Source organism: Delphinapterus leucas, chromosome 8 (genome assembly GCF_059928025.1).
Source record: "Delphinapterus leucas isolate spDelLeu-1000000601 "Yukka" chromosome 8, BTC_Dleu_Yukka2, whole genome shotgun sequence".
Lineage (NCBI taxonomy): Eukaryota > Metazoa > Chordata > Mammalia > Artiodactyla > Monodontidae > Delphinapterus > Delphinapterus leucas.
Window position 1 is genome coordinate 64,208,509 of NC_143136.1, and position 16,224 is coordinate 64,224,732.

The following is a 16,224-nucleotide window of genomic DNA, read 5'->3' on the forward strand; positions in this document are numbered from 1 at the left end:
TTAACTTTGTAAAAAAAAAAAACCATTGAATGTACTCACCAAAAAATGGGAAACAAGTAATACCTGCTTTGTATATTTCAAAGGTTTATTATCAGGATCAGATGAAATTTGGTATCAGTATTTCTCAAAATGTGGTCCTGTAACCCCCGGGGGGTCCTTGAGACCCTTTCAAGGAGCTTATGAGGTGGAAACTATTTTTATAATAATATTAAGAAAGTATCGGCCTTTTTCTCTCTCATTGTTTCACGTACATACAGTAGAATTTCCAGTAGCTGGCTACATGATACGTGATATTGCAGCAGATTGAATACAAAGGCAAATATAAGAATCCAGCTACCTAAAGACAGACATTACAGAGGTTTACAAAAATAGAAAACAATGCATACTTTTCACTGATTTGTTTTTCTTTTGTAAAGTAAAATAATTTTAGGTAAAAAAAAATTTTTTTTTTTGACATTAACATGTGATGGGCTGATTATTTTCATTTTCAAGTGAATTAATAAATATTTTAAAACTTAACAGTTTTAATACCTAATACAGTAAATATTGATAGATACAACCGACATAAACAAAAGTTCCTTAGGGGGTCCTTGATACTTTTTAAGAATGTAAAAGAGTCCTAAGACCAAAAAGTTTGAGAACTGCTGACGGATATGAAAACACTGTGTAATGTGTGGTGACATTGTAGTTTATGAAGAAAATTCAGGCAACATGCAGACAGCCCTTCCAGTGCAGGCACTGGTTGTTCACTCCACCTCCAGGGCAGGCTTGCTTTCCCTGGTGTCCAAGATGATCTCTGAACCATCTACAGTTGCCTGCAATTTCATGTGTCGGTCATGTGTCTGCTTTTTTAGTGGGAGCATTCACAATTTTCACAGTTTTCAGATTCTCAGAAGGTCCTGAAAGAAGCACAGCTATAGGAATTGCTAATGTCCGCTAGTTCCCATTCTGTCTTCGAGAGGAGTAGCGATAAAGTCGTGGTGCGGACACCCGAGAGGAGACGCTGAGGCTCCAGGCTCTCATGTTGGTAGCCTGGGCTTGGTTGTCTCTGGAGTTCCTGACCCTTTACCTCTCTGGTTGTGGAAGGTATTAGACTTGGGTCAGCTTCTCTAGGCACTGGGAGAAGGGCTTTCTCTCAGTTGGTGCCATGCCTTTGTCATCGTTCTGGGCCTCCTCACACTTGGTGTCGTAGGATGTGGTAGGACATAAAGAACCACCATCAGGCTATGGACCAAAAAGGGCCCATAGACTGACATCGTCAAGATTCGGGCACTGTACCTAGAGACCAGGAGATAATTACCAGAGTTTTGGAGTATCAAAGGGTTTGATCAGACTTTCCTGGCACTGGAAGGAGGATGTTCAGGGCTTGGTGTTCAGACCATCTCTGTCTCTGTCTCTGGCACTCTTGGCAGCTGAGCAAAGGGTTGAATGCATACAGAAATTACTATTTCATGTGTCCTACTGCAGTTTCTTAAAAGTTTTTTTTAAAATTAACTTTAATTCTAGCATATGTCGAGAGTTACTCATAATATTTTAGTGTTCTTATGAGAAAATAAAACCATTCTAATTATAACTCACTGGGCTTTACTATTATGTCTTGAAATTAATATGAATGGAAAACTCATATCTTAGATACTTATTCCGTATTTCCCCAGTGTCATTTGATATTTTGATTGAATGTACATAATGTGTCTATTGTAGTTTTATGTAAGCATTTTAAATTTCTTAAAAGTTTTATATATTCAGTGGGCAATTTCATAACATTCAGAGGTCCCCCTCTATTTATTTAGATAAAATTTTTAACAACAAAATACACATCTTATTCTGGACATTTTTGTTGTATGATTTAATGTATAGTGCTGTTGTGAAGTTTATCGCTAAGGCTATCTTCCTTGTTTGTTTCACTTTTAAAAATAATTTGAGGGGACTTCCCTGGTGGTACAGTGGTTAAGACTTCGCCTTCCAATGCAGGGGGTGTGGGTTCAATCCCTGGTTGGGGAGCTAAGATCCTACAGGCTTCACGGCCAAAAAACCAAAACAAAAAACAGAAGCAATAGTGTGACAGATTCAATGAAAACTTAAAAAATGGTCCACATCAAAAAAAAAAAAATAATTTGATAAAATACTATTTTCCCAGGAAAAATATGAAAAATGTATTGAATACTATTTATGCTAGACTAAAAGCTTCTGAAATTTTTAATTATGGAATTAAATTTAAGGTTACTGATTTAGTGTAGATTTTATAAAAGGAGCATTTAGTTTTGGAATTTTGTGATACAATCATGTTTGTATAAGGTAAATTCAATCAGTTAAACAATATCTCCCTTTATTCTTGTCATAACTGCCTCTTCCAGTGGAAGAAGTATTTAGAAGTAACCCACAACTATTAAATGCTATCTATATGTCAGTAGCATCTTGTAAAAATTGGAATACATTTAGTTTGGTTAAACTCTGCTTCATTAGATTTTAATGCGCTATTTGTTATGTATTTCAGGAATTCCAGAAAGGAACTTAATGATATACGATTTGAGTTTACTCCAGGAAGAGGTAAGCTTTAATTGAAATTATCATTTTATTGCTACCAAGAGCATTTCAGAAATTGATTACTAGCATGTGGTTATAATTTGCTATTCAAAAATGTGTTCTCTAAAATCAAAGGAGGGAAGGAAGGAAGAAAGGAAGGATTTGCAATAATTGTGGGGAATCCAAACTGAACCCACTACTGACTGCATGAATTCCAGTGACACGTGCTGCACAGAATATACGCACTTATAAATTACATCTGTTAGCTCGACCATGAAAAGAAGTGCTGGCGTGGTGATTCGGGGCCTAAAGGACATTATGATGAGTGTGATGAAACGCGCGTAGCAGTCTTAATTAGGGTTGAGCAACAAACAGTGACATCAGACCAAAAGGTAGCATACTTTGCCTCTCTGTTGTCGGTTCAGATTACACGAAGCCTGTGCTGAGGAGTATCTGGGCCTCTACTTGCTGCAGGCACCGCTAGGAAACTTGGTAGGAACAGTGCTAGTCTTGCAGCTGAATATAATTTTAGTATTTTGAGTAGTTATTAAAATAGTTTCAAGGCTAGACTGGTTGCTCTTTTAGCGCCTGGATGCCTGGAAGTCATTGAGCCATGTCCTGTTTCTTGGTGTCTCTAGCACCTGGCAGGTGCCTGGTATGCACGAGAATCTCAAGTCATTTTGGTTAATTATTGGATACAGGCTTTGGAGATCACGACTTCAGTTGTTAAACAAAAATTGCTCTTTGCACTCTTTAGTTCATAACCAAAACAATCTAGAGAAGTGAAAAACAGATGCTAATGCTAAGACTGGGGCTGTTCACCTTGATCTCTGGTTTCAGACTTTTATATACATGAAAACAGCCTCGATGTCTCATTAGTCTTATACATTCGAACATATTAATATATGTAAGCTAATAACATTCTCTATTTTATGTATTAGAACTCCACGTAAATTTTTATTCGATTAACTAAATTGTATTTGCTAAAATCTTGAAAACCCGAAACTTTCTAGCTTGATAGCTAGTCAATCAGTTAACTGCTTGACCTCCCTGCTATTATCAACTGTAAGAAGACACAAACTCAAATGCTTACAGGAGCCAAAGTGAATGGTGGGAACTTCAGAAAACCAAAGAGTTCTGTCTAAATACATTCAGGTTCAGTGCCCACCAAACAAAATATGTTCCTGGGCCATAAGTGGTCAGTCATAGATTCACTGGCCCTGATGTCTAGTCCCCTGTAAACACAAAGATTTCATGATTTCCAGTATATTTGAATTAAATTAAACATATCTTTTTACAAAGGAAATGTGAATAAGGCCCTGGTGAATTTGCTAACTGATCTTTCTTTCCGGGGGCAGTCTTTGACAATTTAGAGTCAGTCTGTGAAATTAAACAGTTGCCGGTTGCTGTTATCAAAAAGCTGTTTTGTCATAATATAAAGATATGGAGCAGCCAATACTGTAATAAAATCTAGCAATTATATAATAAATGTTTCAAGTATAGTAAGTAAAAGAATTCTTATTTTAAGGGTTTCTTTTCATCTGATTGTGTAAGATTGACAGTGGAAATAAGAATCAATTTTAATTTCAAAGGTACCAAGGAAATGAATTCCTGAGTTGAGGATTGCTGGGGATAAGACGGCCTTATCAGCGTTACCTGGCCCTTTGTGCTAGCTTTGGCAACCTCATTTGCCATGGTTAGATTCAGAGTCTCTGCTTTTGTTGCCCAGACAGAAACCATAGTGCTCGCTTCCTGATGATAGCTGGCCTTCCCTGGGGAGCGAGCACAGCCGTTTAGTCTCAGAAACACCATAGCTATATCACTGTACCTCTGTGATTACTGATGCTGTCTGCATTTGAGATGTTGTTTGCGCTCGATCTGTGCATGCATACCATGTGTACTATGTCTCTGGTGTATACACAGATAAATATATACATCATTGAGTGTATAATAGGAACATATCAAATATTCTGTCGTCATTTGAGGGCAAGCCCTTTGTGTTTACTATGTTGCTGTAATGATCTAGAAAGCAGGGCATACGTGATTATGATTATTTAACCCGTTTACACATTAGGAATGTCAAGCAGCTTAAAGAAAAATAAATTACCAATTACCTTCAAGTTTTTGTTCTAAACTATTACTGATATATTACTTAACATGCATGAAAAATAACTGCTTAATGGCACACACACAGACAAGGAATATTTCCATTTTGACCAACCAGCACAACCCTTTTGCTATTTTAATATGACTCATTTGGTACCCAAGAGTCCTGAAAATAGTCAGAGGTGCTGTACACTTTGATCATTTGGGAACGTTAATTTGCTTCCGTACTGCTTTAGTGCTAGCCCTCAATGTGACTTTGTTGATTATTCCATTCTTAACTACTTTCTTTGATTATAGCTCCTTACTCAAGTGTAAGATCTTACTGATACTTTAGAGATGGTGGTAACACATCCAGTTGCTTTTAACCACTGACTACTCTGTGCCCGGTGTCTACGAGGCAGGCACTTTAATTCAATAGGCTTCTTTCCCTGAAGTTTCTAGTGGCATCCAGGAAGATGGCGATTGTGAGGCTGAATGTTCTAAAGCTACATCATTTTCAGAGTGGAGCCTTTCATTATGCTACCTTGGGTTCCATGCTATGAGAGGTTTTATCTCTGAGAGAATTTTATAAGGTGTTCGTTGTACTTCTAACAGTTAAGGACAAGGCCCAAGATAAGCCCACCTTTTTTTTTTTTTTTAAGCCCACCTTGTATGGAATTTCATTGTTTAGTCAGATTCCTATGTTTTTCTTTTCCATTTTCTTCATTCCATTTCACTGAATGAGTAAAATGATAGAATACCATAGTTTCTCTGAAAGTACAAAGAATATATATCAGCTCTCAACTTGTTATTGGAGATTTAGGAAATAGGGCCATGTATGAGGGAGAAAGAGCACAAGGGTGTAAGGAGCATTTCACAGGACCTTTGGCTGCCTCACCATCATCAATTACCGTTTGTTGAGTAATTACTATGAGTCAGACCCTGGGCTGATAAGCACATTAAAGCCCAGTGTGAAAGATAATTGTACCTTCAGCTATGTGCTCATGCAGGTACACACACATACACACACCCCACACACTTGAGCCCACTTACATAATCACCACATGTGAAAAACAGACTAAGCAGGGAAACCCAGTCTGTGTTGAGGAAAGGCTTTGGCATAGCAAACTGCAGTTCAGTTTAGGTGCTTGTTTGATTCAGGAGCTATGCTTTCCCAGTTTCTTCTTATCCAGCTATAGTATGGGCTATTTGTGAGAATATCAGGCCGCCATGGAGACCATGTCATCTCCCTTGTGAAAACGTAGGGGTTCATAATGGTTCTTTGAGCACATGGCAATTTATCAATTTCCCTTTACAAAGTCTTCAAACAGACTTCTCACTATTATCGTGTTCGTGTATAACCTCTCAATTAAGTAATTTCAGTTATATTCACTCGCTACAGCCTGTTCAGTCCCATCTTTATGAGATTGCTAACTCCTGTCACTTATCATTGAGAAACTACATTCTTTTATCCAACCACATTTTCTAAGAGAATGAGTCTGTTGCTATCAAATGATCAATGTCATGTTAAAGGATTTTCTTAATAGCATAAATTTAAAGAGCTCATCTTAATAGTCCAACAAGCTCATACGCTGTTTGTACCAAATATAAGGTTGTATCAAATGCTACGTCTTCAACCTTTGCCATAAATTCTAACTCAGTAGCTACTAATGATAGAAAAGGATTGATGGTGGCTGGAGTTTACCTTGGCAAGAAAGAAGAGCAGTGTTCATAGGGAACAGTTATGAGCTAACTTCTAGAGGGGCATTTGAGAATAATTCAGATAGTAGACAAAGGGTAATAGTTTTTTGGTTCAATAAAAATGAAACAATAAGTTTGTAAAACCTCTGTTGAATAAGGAGCAGGATGCAAATTGTACATGGCAAAAGTATTTCACATTTTGCTTCTGATTTTTCCTCCTGATAGAATCTGAACTGTTGAATTGAAACACACATGGATGATTTTTCTAAATGAAAAATCTATATTTTACGTTGTACTGGATTTTGGGGTTTTATTGTATGGTTACTGATACACCTTCCTTTCACGTTTGGGCAGATACGGCAGACGGCGTTTCTCAGGAGCTCTTCTCTGCTGGCTTAGTCGATGGTCATGATGTAGTTATAGGTAAGTCACTTTTTAATGCATGTAGTGTCATTTTGTTGATACATCAAATGGAAATGCACTTAGAAACAAAAGTTTTCATAAAGGAATAATTCTGTGAATTTCTGAAAATTTCTTGAGTTCTTATCTTTTATGTGAAATAGGTATATTTAAGAGTCATATCCTGTTTCAAAAGCTCTTAAATGTAATTCTGTCCCATTTGTCTGGATGTGATTTATCCAATGCAGAACGTCACTTATTGGAGATAAAACAGAGAACCTAGAAGACTGAAACGTCCATGACATAGCAAACCCAAGATACTATAAATTCCATGCAGCAAAGTATGGGAACTTCTGAGGTCCTTTCTCTGAGTTTCTCTATTCTTTTTCCTAGCTCTTAGTAAGGTTCATTCATTATAAAGTTTTAGGTTGGTTAGGACTTAACGATCATTCAGGCCAGTTCTACCATTGTGTAGACAAGGAAGCGAATTCCTAAAGTGATTCAATGGTTTGTCCAGGGCCATGCAGCTGGGTTGTGGCAGAATCACCACACTTTGAGACTGTGGCTCTTTCTACTACTTTTAGAATCAAGAAAAAGCTGCGTGGAAATTAGGGGAGCCTGCTAGCTCTAGGCATGCTGATAGGAGCAAGAAATGACTGCTGGCCAAGCAAGGCGGAAAAGCTGTGTAGAGGCAGAAAGTGTCATCTAAGAAAAAGCATAGCCTGATTCTCCCTAGGGTGAGGGTGAGGGTGAAGGGCTCCACACTCTTCAGCAAATTCTGAGTTTATGAAGATTTTATAATGTAGCCTATTACTGCATATTGGTAATGAAGACCCTAAGTAATAAGGATGAGTTAATATTAATTATGACATTATGTTCATTATATTGTTAATTATATATAATATAATAACACTATAATAGTATTATGATAAAAGTTTCTTTTAAAATATTCAAATCAAAACCAATCCTTGAAATAGCTTGGGCCCCTTAAATGATATGTTTTAACTTTTAAAAAAAATCACCTACTTGAAATAAATCCTTCCCCCAAAATACTGGGGTGTGTCACTAAGAGGGAGCTTGAGGTAGATGTACTTACCCATCAGAATAGTTTGTTCTGGGCTTCCCTGGTGGTGCAGTGGTTGGGAGTCCGCCTGCCAATCTAGGGGGCATGGGGTCGTGCCCGGGTCCGGGAGGATCCCATATGCTGCAGAGCGGCTGGGCCCGTGAGCCATGGCCGCTGGGCCTGCGCGTCCGGAGCCTGTGCTCCGCAACGAGAGAGGCCACAACAGTGAGAGGCCCGCGTACCGCAAAAAAAAATGATAATAATAAATAAACAATAAATAAATAAGCAGAAAGCTTCTGTTTTTCTATGCTGTATTTATTCTTCCCCAAATTTTTCATTTTGCCTTTTTCCCCTTCTTAGAGCTGAAGTGTAGAGTGTTGGAGTGAGACTGAGCATGTGCACTTGTTCCTTATCTAGCAGTACTGACCACACCTCACAGGGACAGCTCACCTAAGAGTTACAATGTCTGCATATTTCATTTGATCATCACATCAGTTCTCTAAGGTGGAGAGGACAGGTTTTAATCAATATTTTATGGACAAAAAAGGGAGGTCAAAAGAAGTTTCTGGGTTATTATAACTTGTCATAGTCCCTGAACATGGATCTTGTGATTCCAAGCCCAGAGCCTAATCCTGAACCTGAGACTCTGTGTACAATTAATCCAATATCTTTAGCCTTGAAGAAGGGACCTAGATAATTTTAACTGGTTTCGGTGTCTCTTGGGAAAAAAAAAAAATAGCTTGCCCTTACCTGTTTTTCCTGTATCAGTAGATGATTTATATTCTAAGTGTTGACTATTTGATAGACAGGTGAAATGTGTTTAATTCTGTCCCCTCTAACCCATCTCAGCCCCTCCTGCATCACTTACCTCCCTCTTTACTAGATTTGTCCCGCCAGCACATGGACATGTTTTTGTCTCCCATTCTAAAACCCTCTCTTTACTCCACCTCCCATTACAGCTACTCCTCTTCATCCTCTTGCAACTAAAGTCCTCAAAAGAATTGCCCCTGACTTCAGTTCTTCTTCTGCCACTGTCTCTTGAACTCACTCCAGTCAACTTCCTCATTCCACTCAGACTATTTTTTCCAAAGCCATATCTGGGGAAGGCACACCTTTGGTAGATAAAATGGCAAATGCAAAGATAGATGTGGCCGGAGTGGAGTGAGCAAGATGGAGGGAGAGAAGATACATGATCTGTGAATGACTGCCTGCCACGCTCCTAAATCCAGTGGTTAATTCTCAGTGACCTGTCAGCAGCATTGGGCATAGTGGACAATGCCCTGCTCCATAAGTGTTTTCATTTGGTTTTTAAGACTCCATTCTCTCTTGGTTCTCCCACCTTATTTATGCTTCCTTCTTAGTCTTTTTTTTTTGTTTTGATTTTTTGTTTTTTGCGGTACGTGGGCCTCTCACCGCTGTGGCCTCTCCCGTTGCGGAGCACAGGCTCCGGACGCTCAGGCTCAGCGGCCATGGCTCACGGGCCCAGCCGCTCCGCGGCATGTGGGATCTTCCCGGACCGGGGCACGAACCCGCGTCCCCTGCATCGGCAGGCGGACTCTCAACCACTGTGCCACCAGGGAAGCCCTTTAGTCTTTTTTGCTGGTTCCTCTTCATCTCTCTGACCCAGAAATATTGACATGTCCAAGGACTCTTTCCCTGGATTTCTCCTCTTTTCTCTAGTCACTCACATCCTTGGTGATACCATCTGGTTTCATGGTATTAATGCCTTCCAGTTTCTAACTCCCACATTTGTATCTCCAGCACAGACCTATCCTTTGAATTCCAGACTCATATTCAGCTCTCTTTGGCATCTTCGCATAGAAGGCTAATCACTGTCGCAGGTTTAATTAACATCTCCAAGAACCAGCCTCTGTTGTTCCTCCCAATCTGCCCCTCCAGCAGCCTTGTACCCTAAGTTGATGTCAGCTCCATCTTTTCAGGTGCATAAGCCCAAAACCTAAGAGTTGTCCTTGACTTTTCTTTCTCTCATAGTCAATATCCAGCCTATCTAAATGTGCCTGAGACCCAGCCATTATCCACCATCTCCCATCCTGTTTCAAACCCCTCTCATCTCTCAGTTGAATTATTGCCTTCATCTAGTCACTGGTCTCCCTGCTTATGACTTTGCCTCCTTTCAGCCTATTCTCGTCACAGCAGCCAGAGAGATACAAGTAAAACATAAGTCAGATACAAAAGGCCACACATATTACGATTCCATGTATATGAAATGACCACAATATGCAAATCTGTAGAGTCAGGACATAGAGTGGTGGTTGCCAGGGCCTGAGAGGGACAGGGAAAAGGGGAGTGACTGCTTAGGGGTCGTGGGCTTCTCTTTGTAGTGCTGAAAGCATTCTGGAATTAGAAGTGGTGATGGTTGTACAACCTTGTGACTATACTAAAAACCACTGAATTGTGCCCTTTAAAAGGGTGAGTTTTATGATATATGAATTACATCTCAATAAAAACATGTGAGCGAGATCACATTAATGCTTTAAATAAAACTCTAATAGCTCTCCATCCCACATCTCAGTGGCTTACAATCCTCTATATGATCTGTCCCCTGTCATTTCTCAGACCCTTCCCTCTCTTTGGCTCTCCCTCTTCCCCATTTCACCCCAGCCACACTGGCTTTTGTACTTGGAATTCTCCTTCCCCAGGTACACCTGGGTATCTCCTAGTGCTTAAATGCTGCCTCTCAAAGGGGCCTTCCCTGCCCGGCCTACTTAGAATTGCAACCCGCTCCCAACTCTCTACCCCCATCCTTACTTAAGTACTTTACCTAGTCTCTCCCCCATCTAATAGGCTATATTTCATTTATTCATTATTTAACTGTATAGGATTTTCCCTTGAGCATAAGTTTCTAGAAGGCCAGGATTTTCGTTTTGTTAAGTGCTATTTTCCCAGTGCCCCAAACTGTACATTTCATATAGTAGCCACTCAGGAACTTGTTAGAGATAAACAAATACTACCTTGAAATATAGAGATATCTCGTTAACACTTTCTAAAGAAGGCTATTTTAAGTATAGGATTCAATTATTTTAAGAATCTTGCTTTCAAGAGTACAGAATTCGAGTGACATTTCACAAATATGAAATACATTCACTTGACAAAGTTTGCACCAAAAATAGTCCAGTTCAATTGAGAACATTGGCACGTAGAGGTCTGGGTGATTTCTTGTGTGTGTATTTTTTCAGTTTCCATAATATAAAACAGCTAACATTTAAATGGATTAAACATTCCTTTTTTTCCCCCACCAGAATTTCCTCTTGAATCAGAGTAAATCCTTCGGGCAATATAAAAAAAACTGAATAAAGCAATAGTATATGTTACGGTGCAGTGAGTGTTATGACTTTTACTATAATGTGGCAAACAGAATGTCACAAAAAAATTTTCAGTATCCAGCTTCAGGGTAATCTGCCTTTAGTGCCAACCTTCACAAAGCAGAATTTAGACTGAAGGAGCAGTTTAGTGACATGGAGTGATTGCTTTCTCACACAAGCAGAGCAGCACAGAAATTAAATGCAGCATTTGTAGACTGAAACCATAAACCCAGTTCAGTTGTGCTTCAATGCAGCACTACCTTAGGCAAGAAACAGAAAATATATCTAGGCCTTGTGTAAATCAGAACTAAGAATGACAAGCCCTCCTGGGTGGGTGTTGGTTTAAAAAGTAAGTTAACTTTGCAAGATGCAAAACTTGATGCATGTATGAATTTGCTTCTCTTGCCTTGCTGGGATGGCTGACAAATAGACCAGATGTGAGTCCTTGATCCAGTTGTTTCAAAGAGGGACCCTCAGTGAGGCAGCAGAGATACTTGGTCCCTTTGCCTCCTAGTTCAGAAACAGCCCATCAGACGTTTTCTCAGCAGTAGAAGCAGAGAGGAGAGAAAATTAAAAACAAATTCATGTAGAAAAGAAAGCAAAAGTTCTGCATTCTCTTCACGCCTTATGCTACGTGATACTTGTGAGTCTCTGTTGAATGAGTGTTAGGACCTCAGCAGTGGAAGGAACGCCGATAAGTGTGTTAAGCTAGCCAGTTACCGCTCCTCCTTCTATCTCCAAGGCCCGTTCCAGGGTCCAAGATTTGACAGTGAGTGAATGTGGGAGAGGAAGCCGCTTGGCAGCTGCCTTTTGAGAAAGTGCCTACTGACGGCTCTTTGCTGGGTTTTTACACCACCGTTTCCTGGCTTTGTAACATATGTCTTTTTTTTTTTTTTTCCCCCTTTAAGTGGGTTGAGAACCAGATGTTGGAATTTCTGTGTCCTGAGAAGGGAGCTCTGTTTCTGCATTTGTTTATACAATTTTCCTTTGAGGGATTTTGTGCCTAGGTAACTAGTTAGCATGGCCCTGGAAGCTAATATTAGCTATATATATTCCCATAAGCTCTCTCAGTGGACTTTTGGACATTCTGTTGATGTCCCTGGCATGCTGTTTTCCTGCACATGGAGAATCCTTTTCAAAACCTGTCTGCCCTCAAAGATTCACTGTAAATGCCACCTCCAGGAAGCCTTCTCTGATGCTCACCCCCTCCCTAACGAAATCTAGAGGACAGCTTTTTCTTGTCCTGAACACCAGATAACTATTTTTACCTTTAGCAACATGTGTCTTTCATCCTTCTCTGCTCCTGGCGCCCACCTTCTCTTTGTGAGGAGGTTGAGTGCACCTTTAGGGCAAGGCCTGTTTTCTGTTTTTTTGAATCTCTACCATCCTTGCCACACATAGGCACTTCAATATGTTTATGGATAAATGAATAATTTTAATTCCATTTGGGAAATTTAACACTGGAATAGTTCATGAATTGATGACCTGGGCAACAGAAATATTATTGTACCCTCTCAAAACTGAAGAGTAATTCACCATGATTGATTTCTCTCTCTCTCTCTCTCTCTCTCTCTCTGCCCACCTTCCCCTTCTTTCTCTCTTTCTTAAGAATTGACTTTTCACATGACTTTTGAGTCTTGCCTCTTGGGTAGGAAATGTGGTTGGTCTCGAAGGCCTTCTGTCTTCCAGTGCTTGCTGGGGTTACAGTGTTTGTCTCAGAAGTATAGACTGTGAGATGGCCTGCATCAGAATCTTACCTTGGGTACGTATTTAAAATGCACATTTCTTGATTCCAGCCTAGAGTTACAGAATCTGGAGTCTTGGGCATAGAGGGTGGAAATTTGCATTTTTAACAAGCATCCCAGGTGATTCTTAAACACAGTAGAATTTTGTGGTTACTTCTTCAGTTCTGCTTGTGGTAAACTTTGGAGACTGTTTTAGCTCATTTTATCATCTGTATCTGCTTTTCAATCTCACTAATCTCCTTTGCTTTTCTGCCTGGATTCTCTTCTCCCTTTAGGAGTCTCTTTTAAAACTGTGCCAGTTAACTTTTAAAAACTGTGTGTGTATAAATGGTGTAGATGCGTGGAGGAGCCTCATTGGTATAAATTTTTACCATAATGAGTTTTATTAAAACTACTACTGCTGCTTGGGGTGCAGTAGGTCCTCCAGGTGGCCTTCACCTTTTATGTTTCTCTACAATGGCAACGTATCTTTAGGCTCCAAAATACGCAAGCAACAGAATATTTGCTCGTTGGTGAGCATATGGTTGGATGTGTGAAGTGCTTTGTTCCCCCAGCTATAGCCAGGGATATTTAAGTCTGTTGTGAGAGATCCAGGATTTACTGAGCAGCCGTGCACTTTTACAATGCAAGTCTTGGAAAAGAGTGAACATATTCTATCTTACATTCAGTTCAGTGATTATGCTGTGATGTTTATTGATGTTGAAATTCAATGAAGGAAAACTGTCATTAAAAAATAGTGTCTCTGTTAAGCAACTGTACTGTGATTTTTAAATGGTGACAGATAATTTGAAAAAGGAAGAAAATTCGGTAAGCCCTTCCTGGGTTTAGACAGGCTTAGTGTTAGTTAAATGATGTCAATAAGTACAGTCGAGTGATTCCTGATTAAAAGTTGTCTGTATGTTAAGTTTAATAGGCTAGGGAATTAGGGACTATAAGTGGCTTGGGAGAACTATACTGATTACTTTCCTTGTATATATTTACTAGAAATAAATGTTGAACAGTTTGATATGGCGCAGGGTTACCATTTTCAAAAATGTGCCACTGCCCATTTGATTGTAGCTCATTGCTCCTGGTTTTCCAAATACCATTTTTTCTTTAAAAAATCCTTATTGAGGGCTTCCCTGGTGGTGCAGTGGTTGAGAGTCCACCTGCCTATGCAGGGGGCACGGGTTCGTGCCCCAGTCCGGGAAGATCCCACATGCCGCGGAGCTGCTGGGCCCGTGAGCCATGGCCGCTGAGCCTGCGCGTCCAGAGCCTGTGCTCCGCAACGGGAGAGGCCACAACAGTGAGAGGCTCGCGTACCGCAAAAAAAAAAAAAAAAATCCTTATTGAGGTATTAATGCCTAAGTAGGAAAATTTATTTTTAATTTTAATATGAAAAAATAGTGTACAGAAATTATTTTAAAATATTTACAAGTGGTAGGCTGGACCATCTAATATATATAAAAAATGTACCATGCATTAGATGACTGACCATCTTATTCAGCATTTGTACTCTTTGGCAAGGTGGTAGAATCACAGTTTTGCTGTTTAAATATTTAAAGAGCTGTTTGCTCTGTCGAACGCTGGGAGCCAGGCCTGAATAAATATGCAAAGAACAAGCACGTACACATACACACACTCAGCATTAATTTGGTCAGAGACCTAAAAGTTAATATATTTTTTAAGTTTGTTTAAGTGCAACAGGAAGACAGACTGAAGTAAAATACAATTTTTGTTTTAACAAAGTATCATTTTTATAGTCTTTTTGACCATACTCCTCCTGTCCCCCCAAATTCAAGGAAATTAAACATAAGGAAAGTTTTCCTAGCAAACCAAATCAGAACCCTGAAAGAAGCTGCCTACTCCTATGGTTGAACCCACTGCCAGCCTTAGCCACCCCCTCTGCTTACTTATCTGCAGATTCCAATGGAAAATGATTGACTATCCTGATAAGGGTTGGCAGACTTATTGTTTACAAAGACATCTGATTTGGGGGGTGTGGGGGGTGATTCAAAATTACCTTTCAAAATGTGGGCGGAGGTTATTTCCAGGAAGTTCTGAAAAGCATAAAATCTGTAATTTCCCCCAAAGGTGTTATCAGTTTCTGTATCGCATGATTATGAATCAGTACATCAGTAGACCACACCGTAAGCTGTGGTTTTCTAATTACCTTTGTCACTTTTTATTTAGTCAGGAGTTGTGGATCCTCTTTAAAACCACTGATAAAGTTAGACTCCAGTTAAGATCTGTGCTTAATTTCACTTAAGTGAAACAAGAGCTTGCTAGTGGATTAGTTGTAGACATCCACTGTCAGTCTTGCTTTTTTCAGTTATTTTAAATTGTCCTGTTTTAATTTATGTTAATCTGTCTTGTAAGTCTAGAATCAGATACGCCTGAGGATTACATTCAATCCAGCCAAACTTTCTGACTATAGTATTACAATAAACCCCAAATACCGATCCCTGCTTGTACTGAGAATGTCTTTCTGGTGGAAGTAAAGTAGGTTTAATCTGGTGCAGGAAACCTAGTTTTTCTGATATTATATATTTTTCTAACGCTACCAAGTATATAGGATTTAAAGGAAATGGCTCTTTTGCTGAACAACCTATTTCATTAGTAGATTGATCTGTTTTGGGCTGTAGTGTGTGTGTGTGTGTGTGTGTGTGTGTGTGTGTGTGTGTGTTTACCCACTTCAGAAATCTCTGGCCCATGGAATTTTAACTATTCCATCAATAGTACAATATTGCAGATATAAGTAGATTCTTAGTTGTGCTTGTTAGTAGAGTGACAAGCAGATCTCTTAATACCAAGCCAAATCTCTGCTGCATTTTTTACTCTATTAGTAAAAAAAAAAGTCACTGCCTCCTAATTTCTTCTATAACAGAAAATAAACTTGTATATCCAATCAAGAACATTTTAAAGCCAAGAAAGAAAATTAGGTCAACATTTTTGACGAAATGTGGGCTTATTGTCATTTTATTTTTGGCTTCATATCCAATTACACTCTTAACCTTGATTCTATATCTTGTATTTGGTTACCATTTTTCTAAAACAAAGAGTTCCTTCCTGCTGACTCTTAAGAATACCTTCTTCTTAATCCTGCACTACTTACGTTTAGCATCCAAAAGGTGTCTAAGAATGTTTCACCCCAGATTCATTGAAAACAAGGAGAGGCCTAGATTGGTCACATTCTAATAGACTGTGACACACGCCCATCTCTGATGAGCCATAGAACCATCCAGCAGGAATCTGTAGTCAGGATATCATTTGAATAGCCAGGGGTGTAAACCCGCGGGCCTGGCTCCATGCCCCTTCTGGCTAGAGTACACTAGGGCAGAAAGTGAAGAAGAGGCTGTCCATTAGACCTGGCAGACAGGTTTGGGTGGGTTTTTAAAAATTTTGC

The 16,224-nt window shown here is 39.4% G+C and overlaps 1 protein-coding gene across 9 annotated transcripts in view; it reads left to right on the forward strand.

Annotated features, from left to right (window-relative positions):
- STK39 (serine/threonine kinase 39) overlaps positions 1-16,224 on the forward strand; it is a 319,210-nt gene that overhangs the window by 243,397 nt on the left and 59,589 nt on the right. For 8 of the 9 annotated variants that reach the window (XR_016394143.1, XR_016394142.1, XM_089916730.1 and 5 more), the window contains 2 exons: positions 2,495-2,547; positions 6,664-6,732. Coding sequence is in view for 7 of the 9 variants with exons in the window: in XM_089916730.1 (XP_089772856.1) it covers positions 2,495-2,547; positions 6,664-6,732 (122 nt within the window). In the remaining 2 variants the exon portion in view is untranslated. Of the gene's footprint in view, positions 1-2,494; positions 2,548-6,663; positions 6,733-8,730; positions 15,506-16,224 lie in introns of those variants that run through there. The other variant, XM_089916727.1, reaches the window with a different exon arrangement.